Here is a 21291-nt window from a genome sequence, read left to right as displayed (position 1 = left end):
TAAAACGATTGAAAAAAGAAGTGTTGGCTTATCATTTTCTAATATACCGTGTTTTAAAGATTGACATATACAAGTACAAAGTTTTTATGTTTATTTTGTTTGAACTTTCAGCACTAGTACATATTGAATGCTAAACAAATAATACAACCAACACAACACACACACAAAACTAGTCATTTCATAAACATATTTAAATGCAAAAAACACCACAATTTAATATATTTGTTAATAATTGTTAAACTTGGCTAATTCGAGGTAAATTTAGGTGTAATACAGCGTGGCCAGCCTTACCATGATAGCAATACATGTAATTTTCATTGCTCATTGTGCACATAAATAATTCACAAAAGATTCTGAGATTTATAATCAGAATATAAAAACACTGATTGTAATTACAATTGGTATCATTATTCTATTTATTTACCACAGCACACTGAATTAACCCTTTCCCACTCAGAAGCAAAGTGAAATGGCTATGTGCAAACAGCATAAAACATGAACAGCCTGCGAGTAACTCTGAGTCTGTTCAGGTTATATGCTGTTTGCTGCTCATCAGTATCTTATGGTTGGAAATGAAGCCTTGAAAACTTTAATCTAGTAAAATAGGTATTTAATTAAATTTAACTTTCTAAGGAACTACAAATGTGTAAACATTTGTAAAAAAGGTATCAAATTAAATTTAACTTTCTAAGGAACTACATTAAAATATGTATCTGAGTGGTAAAGGCTTAACTGTATTGTAAGAAATTATAACTGTAATTGAAATGGGTAATGTCAGGGAAATATAAAATTCATATGTGCCTTGTTCTGAGAAAACTGGGCATAATGCATGTGCATAAAGTGTTGTACCAGATTAGCCTGTGCACAGGCTAATCAGGGATGACGCTTTCCGCTTTTATGATATTTCCTGTTTAAAGAAAGTCTCTTCTTAGCAAAAATCTAGTTAAGGCGGAAAGTGTCGTCCCTGATTAGCCTGTGCGGACTGCACAGGCTAATCTGGGACAACACTTTTCGCACAGGCATTATGCCCAGTTTTCTCAGAACGTGACACATACATTCAGGCATCACAACATCATCATGGCTGGAGCTACATAATGTGACAGACGACAAAACTAGAGCTTGTCACAGTGGAGTAGCAACGAAGATCAACCCCCTACGTTGACACCGCCTGTCGTAATATTGAGCAGGTTGAAATACTCACCGTAAAGTAATGGACGTTTTTTAATGCAAATAACATTTCTTAACGTAGCACAATTATTAACAAGATTTCTTTGAGAAACACTTTGCCCCCCAGTAAGCCAAATATGAAGTTGCTATGTAGTTTATCAGGGTTGCCACCAACCTGATGAAATAAAATTCACTGACTTTTCCCTGACCAAATCTTGGTTTTCACTGTCTAATTTCGGGACATATTCACCTTGGCGTAAGCTTTCTTGAGTTATCATCCGGAAACCATTTTACTGTGTCGAGTCACGGTGACCTTGACCTTGACCTAGTGACCTGAAAAGCAATAGGGGTCATCTGCGAGTCATGATCAATGTACCTATGACGTTTCATGATCCTAGGCCTAGGCATTCTTGAGTTATCATCCGATAACCATTTAAGTGGTTCGAGTCACCGTGACCTTGACCTTTGACCTAGTTACCTGAAAATCAATAGGGGTCATCTGCGAGTCATGATCATTGTACTTATGGAGTTTCATGATCCTAGGTGTAAGCGTTCTTGAGTTATCATCCGGAAACCATTTTACTGGTTCGAGTCACCGTGACCTTTGACCTAGTGACCTGAAAATCAATAGGGGTCATCTGCGAGTCATGATCAATGTACCTATGAAGTTTCATGATCCTAGGCGTAAGTGTTTTTGAGTTATCATCAGGAAACCATTTTACTGTGTCGAGTCACCGTGATCTTTGACCTAGTGACCTGAAAATCAATAGGGGTCATCTTCAAGTCATGATAAATGTACCAATGAAGTTTCATGATCCTAGGTGTAAGCGTTCTTGAGTTATTATCCGGAAACCATTTGGTGGAAGGACGGACCGACGGACTGACCGACCGACATGTGCATAACAATATACCCCCTCTTCTTCGAAGGGGGGCATAATAACAGTTTGGACAAAATTAATATGACAATCGTCATGCACAAATGGGTCTTATGTCATGTGCACATTTACACAGTCTACACAGGAGCTACCCTGGCCACGAATGAGACCAGGAAGCAAAGCTTGACTTAAAGCGAACAGTTTAGCTTGACCTGATGAGACTGTGTGGATGCATAGGCTGGGCTGGAGCTATGCTGGCTGGTATAAATAGCATACAACCCATTTTCATATCATAAGGAACAATGGTTTTAAGTTTGAATGTTGTAAATTGAAAAGTATACTAAATCTCCATCATATATACTTAAATCTACAGACAGAAATGCATGGTATTTTCACTATTCTTGGTGACAAGAGGTACACAAATTTATTTCAAAAGATATAGTACTGAACTATGTTTTATATTGTAGTAAAGCTGGCAAAATTTCACTCAATACTATAGGCCTAAATTATTGGCTCTCAAATTACTTCCGATATTTTTTTTTTGTTTGTTTGTTTTATTTGTGCATACATGTCAAGCAATTTACAATTCAATGCAATCAAGGCAATAAGTAACGTATAGATTGCATTATTATCATATTCAGAAACATGCATTACATGAATGGTGCCATTTATCACAGATCCAAATAAGATTACGACATGATGTATACACAGGATAACCCGTAAAGCTTAGACATATAAACATGAAAAAGCTTATTTCCAACGGGGTCCCTGGATTTAGTCGAACAGATCTTATACGTGACTATAAATATATTGTTTTTCAGTTCTTAATATATAATCGACATGATCCTACACATGATTTCTTCTACGAATTAAGTGAATCTTTCAAAAGTTGACATGATAATACACTGACACGAATAAAAAACATAAAAATAATGAATTACATAAAAATAAAACAAATCTAAAAGTAAAAATACATGGAATTCTCGTCTACCTTCATATCATTTAATAGATGTGTCTTAACAAGTTTCTTTAAAGTAAATTTCGATTCGATGGACTTTATATTATCGGGTAATGCATTCCAATCCGTAATACCATTGTAGTAAAATGAAGAACTAGTAAAGCCATCAACTTGAGGTACATAAAAATTAAATCGGGATCTATTCCCATACTGATGGACATCTGTACATTTGACAAAATTGTCTTTCATATAGCTTGGACATTAATTGTAGAAAATCTTATGGATGTGGTTAAGCCGATTTAAACAAACTTTTGTCCTTTAACATGTTAAACAATGACATGACATTATTTTCCATGAGGTAGTCTTTCATTGAGGCGTGTCCAAAAAAATCACTAAGAATAAAAATTTTCATCGCAATGAACTTACTATTATTCCTGCATGAAGGTCAGATTAGAATTTACATGCTTATAGTATTAACCCTATGCATGCTGGGAAATTTGTCGTCTGCTAAAATGTTGTCTGCTGAATTTATAAAGTTCGCATTTTCTTCGATGTTTTTCAAAGAATATTATCAGAATAGCAAACAGTTTGGATCCTGATGAGACGCCACGTTCTGTGGCGTCTCATCTGGATCCAAACTGTTTGCAACGGCCTTAAAAATTCGGTTCCCGCATTGTAAGGGTTAAATACTGGAAGTCAATAAAAACAAATTGAATTCCTGGCAAATGAACTTAAACATGGTCTTTTCAATGCCTGTCTGTTGACATTGAACATAAAAAATGTTCATCAAAACACCAAAATGCACCAAATACACCATTATCACAAATTGCATTATTACAATCTACATATCCTCTTTTCCTGTATATTCGGCCACTTAAGAGCGAAATTGACTTTTTCTACTGAATGAAAAGATTTTCAGCATAAGTGAGACATTTAATTATACATTTTATATCTTCCCCACAAAAGAATGGCAAAATAATTTACAACGGAGGTATTTCCTTAGTAACAGGCCTATTCTAAGTGGGCACCCTAGCAACCCTGATGTGTTGGTATCTTTCCTATTAATCTGTTCAGTCATCATTTTTATAGGAAAACATAAAACTTTTGAAGTTATTTGGATATAAATCATTAAATAAATATTCTTATTGACTAATACACAAAAAAATACTGTTTAAAAGTTAATATTTTCAGAATTATTGGTATTTACACAGCGTGTGTAGCTGATTTTTGTTAATGTTTACCTTAAATTAATTTTTCCCTATAACAATCAAAAATTCACATGTTTTTAACCAAAATACAACATCTATGTTATAGATTTTTTTTAAATAAGCACAACTCACTTCAGTTTTATCAGAAATATGTCATAATTACCAAAATAATGGGGTGGCCAAAATTATAGGGTTGGATGAATAGATAGGAAAGAAGGCTATACAAGAATATCATTACATTATAAATTTGTAAAATGACACCTTGTATCAATTTCATTTACAATATTGTATTATCAAATATATACATAGTTAAATACATTCAACAAATACATGTAATGCCCATTTTTTCATTCTGCAAACAACAAAGGAAACACAATTTAGCTTTGCAAAAAACACAATCTTAAAATCAACACTATGAAGTATTTGGTTAATGTTAAACATTCAAATTTTCAGATACAATCTCTATAAAAAAACATGTTAATTAACTAAAGTGATACGGAAAAAAGAAAACTTATCCATGGACAACACATTTGGACACAATTATAAGTCAAACTTCCTTCCTGATTATATTGTTTTAGTAACTAAGTATCAAATAACTCGCAAGTTGCTATTGAAATGTATACAGATTTAAAAAAATATAATTACCTTCCAATAATTTACAATATTTGCACACATTCACATCACACAAGTAAAATGGTAATTATGCAATAACATTTAACAGGTTAAAAAGAAAAAAATACCCATGTTATAAGAGTCAGTCATGGATTCTAACACCCCTTGTAAAAAAAGTACTCAATAATTTAACTTGTATTGTCACCTTTTGCCTGCTAATGTTCATACCATTGTCAAAATCCACACTGACAATATATGAGCGTCACTCAGGGAAAACAGTGCTTAATGCATGAACGCAAAGTGTCTTCCTAGCTTAACCCTTTGCATGCTGGGAAATTTGTCGTCTGCTAAAATGTCGTCTGCTGAATTTCTAAAATTAGCATTTTCTTCGATTTTTTTTCAAAGAATACTATCAGAATAGCAAACAGTTTGGATCCTGATGAGACGCCACGTTCTGTGGCGTCTCATCTAGATTCAAACTGTTTGCAAAGGCCTTAAAAAATTCGGTTCCCGCACTGAAAGGGTTAAGTTCCGTTTCCCAGACACAGGCTCATATATTTCATTATGGCTACCCTATATTATGTATAAGAATAGCGAGTCAGAATTGTGTTGCTATGAATATTGATGCCCAGTTTTCCCATAAAAAAGCTTAAATATTCTGCTTTTTAAGCTATTTTTATTTTAAATGAATACTCTTTATACCAAAAATCAAGTGTAGTCAGAAAGTGTTTCCCCAATTTGCACAGGCCAATCTGGGACGACACTTTATGCTCATGCATTAAGTCCAGTTTTCTTAGAATGCAGCTCAAATGATTGACATGCACATGATATAATCAGCAATAAACAACTAAGAATGCTACTATCCCTGAATTATGTTGCTGCTGGTGGTTTTTGTGGACATATAAATCACAGGGTAGCGTATACTGCATCACGCAAATGAACAGAATTTTCAATGACATAACTTTATTGTTAGCCATGCATATTTTTGTTAGGTTTTAATGTTTGGAAAGTACTTACCATCTTTTTTTTGTTTTAAGAATTGGATATTTGTTAACATGTTGCTAAGTTTTCAATTGTTAAGTCTTTATTCTGTTTTCAGTTCGAAAAGCTGTGAACATTTTACTTAGTTTTCAATTCGGGAAGACCGAAAACATTCTCATGCAATTCCATGATTCCAAACCACGTGGGAACGCCCTCCTTGCTAATCTCGCACATGATTTGCAAGGGATTGTCCCCTTGCCAAGTCTCAGAGGTCAGCTGATCCCCCCAACTCGTTGGCCCATAATACAGCATGGACAGACGCTTGATATGAAACTCGTAGAAGGAGGACTTGAGATGCTTGAGCAGCGCCAATCGCGAGGCAATGCTGGTGTTTTCCGTGAAGTAGCGCAGATACGAGGCACATCTTGTGCGCTCATTGTGGTCTGTATCCCCCAAAGGAACAATAAACGTGTTCTTATGTATTGGAGCGCATTTCTTAACAGCTTCCACTAAAAGTTTCTTTGGCTTCGACACTATGTGCCCCTCGAAACGATTTTTCCACCAATCGGGTAATGGTTCAATAATACTGGTGTTTTTGTTAACGATCGCGTACACACTCCTCGATCGAATTGACGGTCTCAACTTGCCGCCACAGTATATTTCGTTTAGAGTCGTAAATGTCCGATTTCCAACGTCATGCAGCTGCACACGGGTATCCAGAGGAGCTTTTGGAGTCGTGGTTTCGTAGAAACTGCTGTCAATTTCCATAACAAGGGCCTTGACAAAGATTCTAAGGTTTTGTTGTCGGATGGCGAGGTAGTCTAGAAACGATGGATCGTAGCCGAACGCTGCTGTCTCCACATGACTCATGATGTCAAACACTTTTACTATGTTTGGTTGACCTGAAAGTGTTAAAGTATAACAACGTTAGTATTACTTTTTACCATTACTATGCAGAGGTATAATATTGCATGGTCAAATATATACATTGTATAGGATCTGGCACATCATACATGTACCATATTTTATTAAACGAGTTAAGCAATTTTGTTAGTAAGCGAGCCTTTGGCTAACTAACTAACAAATTTCCTGGACGAGTTTAATAAAATATGGTATGACGAGTGTCAGATCTTTTTTATCACATGCTTTTAAATGAGCAAATTAAATAAATATTTATGCAAACATAATGATAAATCCCGAATGTTGTTTACATTTCGTGACGTCATTTGACGTTGCAACGTCATTTCAGAAAGATAACAAAATGCGAATGGTCAATCAAATGAAAACTAAGCCAATGAAAACGCTTAAAAAGTATATTACACGTGTTAGATAAAAATATTCGTAATGGTTATATTACATGGGAAACAGGGTATGGCATGTGATAAAATATAATTATATATTCTATTTTAATTTATCACATTTTTGAAAATTATTATTTTGTCTATCTTTTATCTATTTGATGAAAACCCTCAATTAAGATGTACATAAAAAAATGTTGCTCAAGGGCTGTGATGGAAATTAGCCCAGTAGCAAATGGCCCTTACAATCTGTATTTGACCCTTAAATTTTCTGTGACAACTATTTAAAAAATTATGCGGGAAGCCATGGCGAACATGTTAAAGGGACTAGTGCACAATTTGGCAAACTAAAAAAAATTGTCATAACTCAAAAACAAAAAGATGCATTACATTCAAAAAAGCAAAATAACACCCCTGACTGAGAAAAAATTAAATACATAATCATCAATCGAAATTGGAAAAATAAATATAGGATCTGGCACGTGTTGTCATATCAAACCATATTTTATTCAACAAGTTCAGGAAATAGGAAAAATAATATAGTGTTTGTAATGCTTTTTGTCCCCTATCGGTGACACCAGCTGGGACTTATGGTTTGCACTCTGTGTGTTGTGAGTCTGTCACTCTTTTCTGGATCCTGCAATAACTTTAAAAGTTTTTCTTTTTTTTCATGAAATTTGAAAATGGCAACATGGAGATTATGCATGTCATTTCATTTTGTTCCTACGTCAAGAATTCTGGTTGCTATGCCAACAAATAGACTAGAAATATTGCTGAAAATTGTGGATCCTGTGATAACTTAAAAAGTTCTTCATATTTTTTCATGAAACTTGAAACATGGATAGATAATTTTAAGATGGCAATATGGTGATTATGCACGTCATTTCATTTTGTTCCTACGTCAAGAATTCTGGTTGCTATGGCAACAAATAGACTAGAAATATTGCTGAAAATGGTAAAGTTTCACCGGTAGGGGACCATATTGCTTGACAATAGTCTTGTTCATCCATAATTTAGAAAAAAAAGTAAAAACTACCATCCAGATTCAAAAGTCTGCATGGTGTATTGGTAGAACGTTAAGCTTTACTTCTAGAGGTCACATGTTCAAACCCCAGGGCAGGCACATTTTAAAATATTTTATCTTTGTCCTATTGTCTGTAATTATTCAAACAATAATAGTTCAAAATACTACAGTTTAGATAGTAAATTAATTTAAAGGCACTGTCATCCAATATGATGAAGAAAAGACAAGTTGTAAAATACCGTGCTTTTTTGCATTTATTAGTTTATATTGATTAAAATATCCCGACTGGTATATTACATGACTTCAAAAACGTTGTTAAGTTTTCATATTTTCAGAATATTTGGTAATAAATTTTACTGGGTGTGTCTACCAGGTAACTACCAGCCCACAATCAATAACGACCGATGATTGATCATCATCTTCACGTGGTAAACCCAGGAATGCAATTTGTGCATGAGTAGTGAATTGTATATATTTTATATATAAAATGATCAATCTACTTGGGTTATTTTTAGTGTGTATATCGTTATGTCACCTATTTTCGCGATGTACTTTCGATTTCACATCGCAAAATTGTATTACCAAATATACTTAAAATATGAACTTTTTTCAAGTAATGTAATATACTAGTCGTGATATTTTAATCAATATAAACTAAAATTTGTAAAAAAAACACGGTATTTTAGTACTTTCCTTTTTTCGTCTTTCGTGGTTGACAGTCCCTTTAATGACATTTTTCAAACAAATTGCGAACAGGTTCCTTTTATTTCAAACTCTGCAACAGTACCCTACCTGTGTGGTCAATATCATCATATCGCAGACCAGGCAAGACGACTTGTACACCTGTCCTGTCATTGTTTACATGGATCATCAAATTCAGGGATGGGTAGGCCCTGTAAATACAGTTTACTAGTAAGTCATGACAAAAATGTGTACCTTCAAACAAACACATGTTTATGATCATGCACATTTGTGAATTCTGATTTGGAGCAATCCTGTCCATTATAAAGCCAAACAAGGTTTCGGGGTCTCAGTAGCAGACAGTATAGCTCCTCATTACAGTATTCGGATACAGGGGAATATCTGGTGCTACACTCTGTGGATTTGTCCTTAGGCCCATTTTTGCATGATGCCGATGTTTACATTTTAGTCGCAGTTTTTAATAGCAATAATCAGGAACCAATGTTGGGCTGTCAAACTATTGCATACGAATCATTGTCGGGTTGTCAAAATAATTTACTAAGAAATGTCCGCGTCAGGGCTCGAATTTAACTTTTTTTTCTACTTGCCAAAAATAGCAAGCAGCTTTAATACCAACTCGCAAAATTAAAAACATTCTTGCAAATTTTGATGGAAACATACAAAAACCTTGGACATTAGTTTAGTACTATTTAAACAAAATAAAAGTACTTAACATGTATACACATTTTATTTCTGCAACCATACAAAGATATCAGTTCCTTGGACCATAAGGACCCACATCAGGTTGATTGACCATCTTCATCTACAACAAGTTTTAGTCTTATTTTAAGGTATTTTTCCCATTAATTCACTGTTTTCGTAGAAGGATTAAAAACCTGTTTTTCCTAACTAAACGGTTAACTTTGCTTAATCTTTTGTATTATGTATATTTTGTGTTATTTCCATCTGTGGTAATAAAGTGAATACAATGTAGTCGACTGTTTCACTTCCTTTGTACCAATACCATCCACGTATCTGTATATACCAGTCTACATACAAGGTGCGCGCTTACGCATAAGGGTACTTGGGCGTTCTATAAATTGACCTAAGATTTAGCGATCATGACGTCGAGCAGCATTATACCTACTCATTGCTTTTCACTATTTATTTACTCGCAAAAAAATACTAGTGGCTTAAAACTTAACTCGCAATCCGTATTTTTTACTCGCATTTTGCGAGTGTGCGAGTGTTAATTTCGAGCCCTGCGCGTAGTCAAAACATCGTACAAACAAATGTCCAGGATTCACAGTGAACAAGTTCCTTTAATGTTTAATCTTTTATTTCTTTTGCTTTGAATTAAAAGTACGGTATAGTGTGTTCCCTCAACAAGTACCAGCCAGTGAAATCTTCAAAGAATCTTTTTTAACGGAAAAGCACTTTTTTGATAACTGAAAATATACTAAAAGTCCCCATGAGTGTTAAATGCTGGATGATTATAATTTTATAAATGGATTCAATTTAGACTATAAACACAATATTTTGTAATTAAACAATTGTAAAAAGGTATGTTAGACAGTATTTTGCAAAAAGTATACTCATCATAAGCAAATTCGTTTATTTGATATCCCCCGCCAATATGCTTCTGTACACAAAAGTGTTATATTTGACACACAAAAAAGCATTTTTTTCAAGATACAAAGGGTCATAACTCTGTTATTAACAGATGGTGTACAATGTTGTTAGGCGTGCATCATCCTCTTATCCATATATATACTCATACCAAGTTTCAATGAAATCCGCCAAAGCACTTCCAAGATATGGCTCCGGACGAACGGAAAGATGGACGGAGGGACAACGCCAAAACAATATCCCTCCGCCTATGGCGGGGGATAATAAGTAAACAATAACCATCTTTCACATAATGGAATCTATTTCTGTCGGTGCTGCATAAAAAACTGTTGGAGAGTTTTGAAGGTGACTGTTGATATTAAACTACATCAGTTAGACTTAAAAGATTTTCCCATAAATTTGTCACGAAGGATACAAATGTAAAAAGGGACATTTTCAGTTATGGTAGCCACAGAGGCGTCGGAGCTGGGGTGGCAGGAGCAGCGGCCGCCGCCCTTATATTTTCGGCAAAAAGGAATTTTGGCAAAGACTTTTTAAACAATTTTTTTTCCGTTTCAATACCCGTATATTTGAAAATATCTTTACCACAAAGCAAGGTAATCACGTCTTCGCCGTTATGACACCTGTATTGTTGTTTGCCATCAACCGCCTGCTGTAGTTTACGTGTCAATTATGTTGTTAATTGATCAATCTCTTTTATAACAATAATCCCTTTATTCTTGAGTAATTAAACCTGGCAATCTTTAATTGTTGGTATGATCTAAGCCTTTGCTTCTTTTTATCAATATAAAGGAAAGTATGACATGAAACAAAAAAAAATTCATGTGCCGATATCCAATAGTCCTTAATTATCACAAAATTAAAGATACCTCAAGATTCCTGAATTAATTGTAATAACTCAAAGTAAATCGATAATTCTTAAAAACTTATTTAATGTTTTTACCACTTTTGCGTCATTTCAATATGTCTATCCAAACAAACTAATTTCAAATTTCCAAAACGGAATTGCGGGAAAACAATTCCGAAGAATGTTATTTTAACCCACAATGATCCCTATCGTTGTGTCGCCTGCTACAAAGTACAAACGGCAACATATAGAGATCACTTCTCCATCGATTGTCTGTCTGTCACAACTTTTGTCATTCAGAATATGCCTGCAATAGACGTGTATACGGTCCGGTATCAGGCATAAAAATGCACCAGAATGCGCCATTTGATGCTAAAATTTGAACAAATAATCCGGGGGAGGCTCCGGACCCCCACCAACGGGAGGGGATACCCCCTCCCATACCCATCCCCTCCGCCGCCCCAATGTCAATTTGCTTCCGACGCGCCTCAGCCAGACCTAAAATGAGTTTATAGTTCTGGCTACCACAACTTTAAATGTCGCTTTTTATTATTTTGACTGGCGCTACTTTAAAGTTATGGACCAACACCATTAGGTAAGTCAACCAGAAATTCCCAAAAAGTTGACAGTTAACAAACACTGGTCCAAAATAGCTTTAAAATGCAGTTATGGGCCCAAATCAACCACTTGATCAGAAAGATTGACATTTTTCACATTTAACTTATATACAGGGATCATATTTTTTTCGGTTTTGTCGGTCCTAGACCGATTGAGGTCATGAAAGACCGATTGAAAATCCCAAACAGTCGGTCTGATTCTGTTTGCTAAAATTCCCATGTCATGAGATCGATTACACAGTGCACACCCTAATTTCATTCTTATCTCGATTAGGTGTGATAAACCATTATCTGCAGTCTATAAACCGGTCAGGACCAGTTTATTGCACGTTAAGGGTGTTATGGTACTCCGTGGGACGGTATATCGTAATAGTCTCCCCTCGGTACGGTTCATGATACGCTTCCGAGTTCGAACGGTACGGTACGGTACGGCATTTTCTATGACGCATTTCAAGGGAAGTAACTGTCATTCGCCAAAAAAAAATTGCGGAAGTGGAATTGAAATCACCTCCAGCGAGCTTCTAATGAAAAAATATGGAAACATTTTGTGTTACCAGTAAGAAAGTGGTAGGCGTTTATTTCGTATAAACATTTGCTTTATATCACGACTTTAGTCGCTACGAGTTTTCTAAGCAGGAGCTGTAATTTTGTGATTCCGCTGAGAATTTGGCAAATTCTTTGAAACCATTAAATTAAATTTCAACCACTCAAAAATGTGCTGTGTCGCCTACGTCACGAAACAAGGTGCAATATTTGACTGGTTCTACGAATTGCGCTTGGAGTTTCTTACGGTACAAGCAAAGATAGCCACTTTGACTAGTTGATAAACACGTTATATTTTTAAATTAAATAATCTATCGAAGTAAAAGTATAAAGTATAAAGCAGTCCGTATTTGTAAACATATTCATAATTTCGTGTTCATATTTAATCAAAGTTTTAGATTTGTAAATAATAATAACTAATTGTCAATTCGTGTACTTGCATGACATTATCTGGTATTTTGTATATTGTATGACACATATGTAGAAGTCTTAAAATAAAATTGAAAAATGGTTTTAAATGGTTTGTATGTTGTTTCCATCTGACGATACGTAACGCAATACGTATCGTACACACAGTACCGCGATACGTATCGTATCGTAAGGTGAGCGTATCGTGACACCCTTATTGCACGTCAGCTGACTAGTATCAAAATATGACCCCAAGCAGCGAAGATTCGCGCGGTTGTGTATTAGTCATGCGTGAATAACCCCGCGATAATATCAATTGATAATTTCACTGGCTTATACCTAGCACACTAAGCGGTCCGTTATGTGTACTCGTCCAGGATAAAATCGTTGACATTTACTTTGGAGATGAAAACCTCGACGTTATCCTCGTGGAAATTGTGCATTTCATGCATGATACAGTAAACTTTCATAACAACAAAGAAGAAAATCAGATATTCTGCAATAATTGTGGGTGGACCTTATACACTTGAAGCACGCGCTGTAATTAAACAAATATGCCGATACATTCTCCACCAGCGTGTTCGTATTTATTCGGTAATAAATAAATAAAAGTTGCGGATCTGATAGACAGATCAGCCGAAAGTTATTTTTATGGGCGAACTTCACATAAAATAGTACACAAGATTAATAATATACATTGTATAAATCTTAAGTAAAAATCATGTTAGAATCGAAATAATTCGTGCTCTTTATTGTTTTTTGTTGAATAACCCACGACCGGAAGTTTAGTTGCATGGTTTCAAATCACTCGTGCTTCAACCCCTTTGCATCTTAAAAATCGGCCATGGGTTATTCGACAACAAACTATAACGTAAACAAATTATTTCTTAACTATTTGGCTTTTTTATTGTCAGTAACAAATCTACGCACAGACATTTGTTTGATTCAGTGCATGTTTGTAAGCTATTATCGAGTCGACAACGTTTTAAAACATCGGTATAGACTTAAACAGACTTATAATATTGACAACGATGAAAAACAGTCAGATAAAACAGCACACGAAACAACCAATGTCAATCAAATAGCAAATGATAAAACAAATTGAGAAAACTCGTATGTTTTGTTTTAAAAAATGCAAAAGGGAATTTAACTTGTATATATTTTAACGTAATTTGTCATGATTTCGGATATAAATTTTCGGACACTTTTTCCCCATTTAAATCCGGACCGATTGATGTTGAGGGAAATTATGATCCCTGCTTATATATATATATATTCTTTCACAAAATACTATATTAAAGATTTGAAATTTATCTTTTCTGCTCTAACATATCGAGAAAAACAGTGATACGACAGTCATTTTTAAAATGAGAATCTCCCGAGCTTTCATGGTCTTATGACGTTATTTCTATTTTTAGTAACATACCATGTGCTCAAGTGTTTTCAAATTCAGAATGACATTTCCCGGTATTTTAAATTATTCTTGCTTGTTTTGTAAACAAATTGTAGTGTAAATACAAACTCAGGTAAAAATTATTAATAATTACCTGATTCACTTTTAAATCAGTCATTTAATTCACCAGAGGTAAGTTGTTAATCACACATAATAGAATTCAGAAAAGGAAAATAATGTTTACAATTTCAGCAAAAAATGTCAATTAAGTCCGAAAGTATCCAAATAAAAACTTGTCATGGGACAAGCGACAATGGCGTCAAAATAGTGAATTTATTGCTGATGAGAGTAATTTTCATCTATTATAAGATGCATTCGAAACATGTGAACCTTAAAATATGCCCGATGCAGTAATTTATATTAATTCACCAATATATGTAGAAATGTATCCAAGAAAATGAACTGTCTTTGATTTATAGCGTGACATAAATATGTTACGACTCTGCCTTTGGTTGACTTTCAATATGGGGCTCGCTTCAGCGTACAGGTCTGTCAATACTTTATAAACTGTTCGCTTAAGTTTCTCGGCTAGAAAATGAGTTAGTTATTAAGATACTCATTCACAATTGTTTAGACGAAGTTGAAGTTTAATAACCACATGATTTGTTTTCTTACAACGTGTTTAACCATATAAATCTTCTGTATGCCATCAGTTTAACATAACATCCAACCTGATTTTAAAATTGTATAAAAGTTATAACATGATCTGTATAATGTATCTACATCATGATTTTATCCGCAATATGTGCGTCCGGATTAACTTCCACTCAGACATTGTTAACCATGACAACATCGTATTAAGAAGGCAAGACACTGCCGATAACAACAATTTCTCGAGTCTAAATCATTCCTGAACTTTGCGCTGTTGTGACGAAAACAAACCTATGTAAGCGTTGAAATGCCTGTCTGTGTATTGACATTGTTGTTGTTGTTGTTGTTGTGATAAGGTGTGATTAGAGTTTTCTCCCCCTTCTGCAAAAGAAATCGTCTGTGCGCCCAGAGTGGCAGTTGTTTGTGTTCCAAGTATTTTTAAAGGTTTTTCGTTTGATCCAACATAAATCAGACGCGAAATTAAAAAAAACTTTGAAAGGTAAAAGATTTAGATCATCGACTGGCCATTTTGAATTCAAATAACCGAAAATTACAGACATATAGTTAAGCGCGTGATGGCGCTCATTTTTTAAAATCAATAAAATCACGACATCTGTTTTCGCGTGCTGTATGTAAAAGGCGTTCTAAAACTAATTGCAATACGCTGTATAATTGTTCCATCTCCCTTATTGTATAACATTTACTTTTCTGAGTGTACAAATGACCGATGTTTTTAGCCAATTTACCGAAAACTGCTGTAGGGGTTTTAACCATCTATCCAATTTTGCTGCATATTTTAGACAATCTAAAAGCATTCTTTGGGAGTTTTTATGGTGCAGTTGTCGATCTATTGCGAAATTCTGGTTTGTTTGATATAGGGGCTTTCTCATTACTGCAGCGATTTTCCTCCTTCTTTATAAAGTACCGGTAAACGGTACTTGTCCAATCGAACGAAAATTCCCAAATTCCCAAAACGGTACTTTCCCAATCGAGCGAAAATTCCCAAATTCCCAATCGGCATCTGGAAAAATCCCAATCAGCGTCCGAATTTTTTATCAAAACGATAGAAAGTTTCGTTAAAAAAACAACTTTCGGCGAGCGAACAAAGAAAATCGTATAGTTGTGTGTAACCACGCGCTCGATTAATTTCGGGTTTTATTATTCAGCGCATTCAATCAATAGAGTTGTTACTGTTTCCGGTTCTTTTGCCAGGCAGCCAGCGTACTGTTTTACGTCGGTTTGTAACCTTATCGTAGTTTGAAATGAGTCATAATAGCAAATATTATGCCAAAAAACCAATCGGAACCATCTATCACAGGACACATTGACAGCAATAATGATGCTGTGCAGGGAGGGATGCAAGCAACTGAGTGATGATCAAACATCAAAGATTGTTGAAATTTTCACAAAAATGAAAGAGAGAGACATTGCTTTAAAAGAGATTAAAACAACTAGTAATTGATTTGGTGTGTTCTTTATAATATTTTGTTATTTATATAAACTTTATAACTTAATGGTCATTAAGGCATGCCTGCAAATGATTATTTAAATGGGTATGTTCAATTAAGTATGAACTGTATGATGTATTCAATAAGACCCAATTTTCACGACGCGATTTTCCCAATTTCAGGATTTCACGACTCGATTTTTCCCAATTTTGAGGTTTTCACGACTCAATTTTTCCCAATCGGACCGGTACGGGTACTTTTCCCAATTGGACAAGGAAAATCGCTGTTACTTTTTGTTGACCAGAGGCAGACAATATAACAAGGGACATTTTCAGTAATGCAGGGATTTTTTTCCTCCAGCGTTGTCAATAGGATTCTTTGTAGTAGGCTTTTGAGTTATTTGAGGAGGCCAACTTGTGCGAGCACCAAAGTTGCTAGGGGGGTCTGGGGACGTGCTCCCTGGGAGAATTTTGAAATAAAGGTGCCAAATCGTGGCTTCTGTGCGATTTTGGGCACATAATTAACATGATTTTGCTCAGTTAAAATAGAGGATATTTATGTAAATAGTAGCGGAGACAATTTAGGATAAAATGTTAAGGCAAAAAAACCTTAAGGGACCTTACCGATGCATTTTCTTAATAAATATTTGGGCATAGGTTACCCTAGCCATGGCAATTTAGGATAAAATGTTCTGGCAAAATACCCCTTGCGGAGGCCTTATCTAAATAAAAAATTTGGGCATAGGTTCTCCTAGCGGAAGCAATTTTATTACAAATTTCACAGTTTGAAATGCAGATTTTCCAAAAAAATCAGGCATAGTTTGCTCCAGCTGATGCAATCTTAGGATTTAGAGGAAGCTTCTTTGGGACAATTTTTTCCAATAAAAATTTGGACATAGCTAAACATTGCAGTGCCAATTCAATATTTTTAGCATTTAAGGCATTGTGCCTTGGCCAAGGCTGACCTTAATCATGAACAAATCAGGAGAGTTTGGGGCTCAAGAGTTTCATTTAATGAAAGACACATCCTCATGTAAAATGTGGTTACAAATTAATCCACTTACCGTTCGGAGGTTCCAAGCTCCGCAGAGAAACCAAACATCAATGAAATTTGTTGAAACAGGGAAGTGCACTTATCCCAAGGTGCCGGTAAAAAGATAAATGTTAACAAAACTGGAACAAAATCACTTTAACAGCGAACTATCGTTCTTGGTCGAAACACAAAAGAAAAAGTATTTTTAAGTCCCCCACCACTATAGTGGGGGACATATTGTTTTTGCCCTGTCTGTTGGTTTGTTGCTTTGTTTGTTTGTGTGTTTGCATCAAACTTTAACATTTGCCATTACTTTTGCAATATTGAAGATAGCAACTTGATATTTGGCATGCATGTGTATCTCATGGAGCTGCACATTTTGAGTGGTGAAAGGTCAAGGTCATCTTTCAAGGTCAAAGGCAAATATATATCTTCAAAGAGGCGCAAAAAGGGACATAATGTTCAGTGCTTTCCCCAGGATTTTTGTCAGGCGCCCCGGGTCTGATAGGGGTGGTTCGGCAGGGGTGTCCCGACGTTGATTTAAAAAAAAATTTAATGTGTCAATTAACGCTCTGTGGTGCGTTTTAACGCAGCGTTGAAAGACGTCATTTGGTGCGCTATGACTCTTAAAAAAATTCTCCTGTCATTTAAAAATATATATACTTTTTTATATTGTTTAATTGTTTTAAAACTTTCTCGTACTGACAGTAAAATCCTGACTCAAACTAATCTCCAATACATCCGTTTCGACCCGGCTCTATAAATGCATACATGTACTTACTACTATTCAAGTTTCTATTTATTATCCGATAATCCCGTTTATTCTGTTTTTATAAATCACTTTCTGGTAAATATTTACGATAAAAGCTCTCAATTATTTCTTTTGAACAAACCTTGCCATTTTTCTATAGTATCAAATAAATTTTAAGTGACTATTTATAGATTTGATGAAATATTGCCTCTGAACATGCGTCAATCCTCTGACGTGTTGTGTGCTTTTTAAAACAATACACGCGACATTGTACATGCTGCATAATTTTCGCGCTCTTTTTAATTGAGAAAAAGATTCGACACAAAATAAATTTGCACTACTAATTTGAAGCAAGAATATTTTAACGTTGCGGTAAGATTTACATTCGGAAGTGTGTTTCGGATTAAAAACGCGTTAACGTCGACATACGGGAAAGGGTTTTGGATGACAAATTTAATTATTCCCATTTGAGATTTTAATAAATATTAACAGTTGTGTTATGAATTTAACGATAATTTGTTTAAACACTGAAGTTGAATAAATGTTTTGACGGAATTATGCATGAAATTCACGAGGATTACAGTCGGTTGCCATCATCAGTATGATTATCGGACGAAAAATTTACTATTGTGCGTAATTAATTCAACGAATTTTTTTTAACGCTTTACGTGTAGAATAAATGGCAGAAAAACGTTATAAATGGACATGATGAAATATACATGTACTAGAATTAAATTGATATCACATAATTGTAACCGGGAGTTATTTGCACAACTTACTCGCTATAAGTAATTATTTGTTTACCTCTTTCAGTTAATTTCTTGTATTAATTACAAGAGTCATAGGTAACACTTGTTTACAGTAAAAAGGTGTGAGGATGATGCCCGAAACCGTCTTTAATGTACTTTTTTATTACGTAAATGGTACAAATTCTTGCTTATCAAGCTGCGATAAACTTTTACATCGTGCCCGACGTCAATAAAAAATAATGGTCGATAGTTAACCCCGCCCTCATTAGCATTCGCATAACCGATTAGACGATGAGCATCACAGTTTGACGACTGGAAAGTTACCTGATACATCCTTGTCAGCATTTAAATGACCGTGTAATGTGGCTAGAATAATCTATACGCGCGACATGCTATTCTCGTATCAGTGGATTATCCATTACCCCATGTGGTGTTTATGGCGATTACTTGTGAAAGTAGGTACTGTGTACTCAAGAGGGAATATTGATACACTGATAGAGAAACCATTGTTTTTTTTACAATCTCCACTTTCTTTCACTGAAAAACACAGGTCGGAAAATTTCAAGCGCCCCGGGGACTCTGATTTCGAAATTCAAGCGCCCCGGCAAGGGGCTTAAATTGCCTGGGGAAAACCCTGAGTGTTTCTGACAAACACATATCTTGTTTTTCTTCTTTTGGACATGTTGACTTTGTCACAGTTTGTGACCTTGAATCAAAGTCATACACTCCCTTTACCCACTCCGCGATTTGACAATTATATCGATACGACCAATGAGAAAGCAGTTAAAATATATATATGTTACAGTTGTTTTCTTCTGTTTCAGACAGTTAGTATATAAACAAATACTTAATATCTCGTCATCGTTCTGAAAATTTGCTCATTTTTTTTCATTTTTTTCCAAATTTGAGCCAGCCTTAATAACATTTGAGGCGGGCAAATGGGCTGCCGGCTGCCTCCCAATAGCAACGCTGCTCTTAAAGTACCGGAAAACGGCTTTTTCCCAATTAGGAAAAATCAACAAATTTCCCAATTGCTGTAACACAAATTACAATTGAGGGTTTAAAAAAATAATTTTTTTTTATATAATATAAATAACATATAGTTAGTTTCCCTATGCGGCTCTCATGCTTGATCCTAAGTAAATATTAGTATATTATAGTGCTGCAACAATACGCCAAAAACCGTATTGCAATATATTGTCAGTTCAAAAACCCGTATTGCAATATATCGCAATATATTGCTAACTTGTACCAAAATTATAACTTGCCAATTACCGGATAATCCCGTATATTCCAATTTGAAAGCAAATTCTGGTATATATTTACTATAAATGTGCTCAAGAATAACAAGAAACACAAACATTCGCAAATTTTCTTAAGTATCAAATACATTTTGGCATTCGTTACTATTTAAAGATGTGATGAAATAACGTTCAACCGGGGCGTTTTTCCACTGAACACGCGTAATTCACCTGACGTGATGTTCCCGTTTTTATACAACACAAAATACATTATACTTTCCATGCCATGTTCTACATGTCTGTATAATTTTCGCGCGCTTTTTATTGAGACAAAGGATAAAGATCTTTTTATTTGACGCTAAAAAAATATTGTCGCATTAGCATTAAAATTTGGAAGTGTAATTCCGAAATTCCGAATACAAATTTAATAATGCTCAATTCAGAATCGAACAAAACATTTACAGCTGTGCGCAATTAATTCAACGATAATCTGTTCAAAAGCATCGAACGAATCCTCCGATGTAACAACGCTACTTCGTATAATACACTTTCAGAATGCTATTTTTACGGAATTTTTTTGTACACTGCTTTGTTTTGTTTACCTTGTTATCATTATTTTGAATGGCTTTTCTGGACGAAATTTGAATGCATTTTTGTAAAATGTTCGTACCGGTATGATGAAAGTCGTATCGCAATACAATATGCGGATTGCGTATTGCGATATATACCGATAAACCGGTATATTGTTGCAGCACTAGTATATTATATTGACAACTTGACAACATTAAGTTATCAATTTTAAAGTATTTGGGAGCAAAAAATTAAATACATCAATTTCCCAATATGAAGACTTCACGACCAGAATTTTCCCAATTTCAGGGTTTTTGCGCATATTTTACCCAATTACCGGTACTTTTTGTCAATTGGGCAAAAGAATCGCTGTAATGGTAGTCAGAACTGCTGTGACATTGTCTTCCTTTCGATTCCAGACATCAGGGCTCAAATTTAGAACTCTCACACTCGCAAAATGTCTGTAAAATGTCTGTTTTTCTACTTTATTTTGGTGATGCCTGCAAAAATTTACAAGTTATATATTTTTTGTATTTAACATTCTCGGTTATGCATATAAGAACATCATGAATGTCAAGTATGAACCCTACAAGAAGTACTTTTTTATA

The 21291-nt window shown here is 34.9% G+C and overlaps 2 protein-coding genes across 3 annotated transcripts in view; one reads left to right on the top strand and one right to left on the bottom strand.

Annotated features, from left to right (window-relative positions):
• Positions 1 to 77: 77 nt before the first annotated feature.
• Positions 78 to 15274, bottom strand: LOC127845427 (uncharacterized). Its single transcript, XM_052376330.1, has 3 exons — positions 15184 to 15274; positions 8916 to 9016; positions 78 to 6703 (listed from the first exon to the last, which is right to left on the bottom strand). The coding sequence occupies exons 1-3, from the start codon at positions 15219 to 15221 to the stop codon at positions 5940 to 5942; spliced, it is 903 nt and encodes a 300-aa protein (XP_052232290.1). The 5' UTR covers positions 15222 to 15274; the 3' UTR covers positions 78 to 5939.
• Position 15275: 1 nt separating this feature from the next.
• LOC127845419 (deoxynucleoside triphosphate triphosphohydrolase SAMHD1-like) overlaps positions 15276 to 21291 on the top strand; it is an 89956-nt gene continuing 83940 nt past the window's right edge. The window contains exon 1 of one of the 2 annotated variants that reach the window (XM_052376319.1): positions 15276 to 15391. The gene's annotated coding sequence lies outside the window, so the exon portion shown is untranslated. The remainder of the gene's footprint in view (positions 15392 to 21291) is intronic. The other variant, XM_052376320.1, reaches the window with a different exon arrangement.

Source organism: Dreissena polymorpha, chromosome 9 (assembly GCF_020536995.1).
Source record: "Dreissena polymorpha isolate Duluth1 chromosome 9, UMN_Dpol_1.0, whole genome shotgun sequence".
In the NCBI taxonomy this organism is placed as follows: Eukaryota; Metazoa; Mollusca; class Bivalvia; order Myida; family Dreissenidae; genus Dreissena; species Dreissena polymorpha.
This window is presented reverse-complemented; position numbering and strand designations above follow the sequence as displayed.

What these genes read in the sequence shown, in the direction of transcription:
- LOC127845427 (XM_052376330.1), bottom strand. Translation starts at nt 15,221, where the DNA reads ATGTCAATACACAGACAGGCATTTCAACGCTTACATAG. An exon ending in GCATTTCAACGCTTACATAG is followed by an intron (nt 9,017 to 15,183) that starts GTTTGTTTTCGT and finishes CTGTATTTACAG; the next exon opens with GGCCTACCCATCCCTGAATT. An exon ending in TGATGATATTGACCACACAG is followed by an intron (nt 6,704 to 8,915) that starts GTAGGGTACTGT and finishes TAACACTTTCAG; the next exon opens with GTCAACCAAACATAGTAAAA.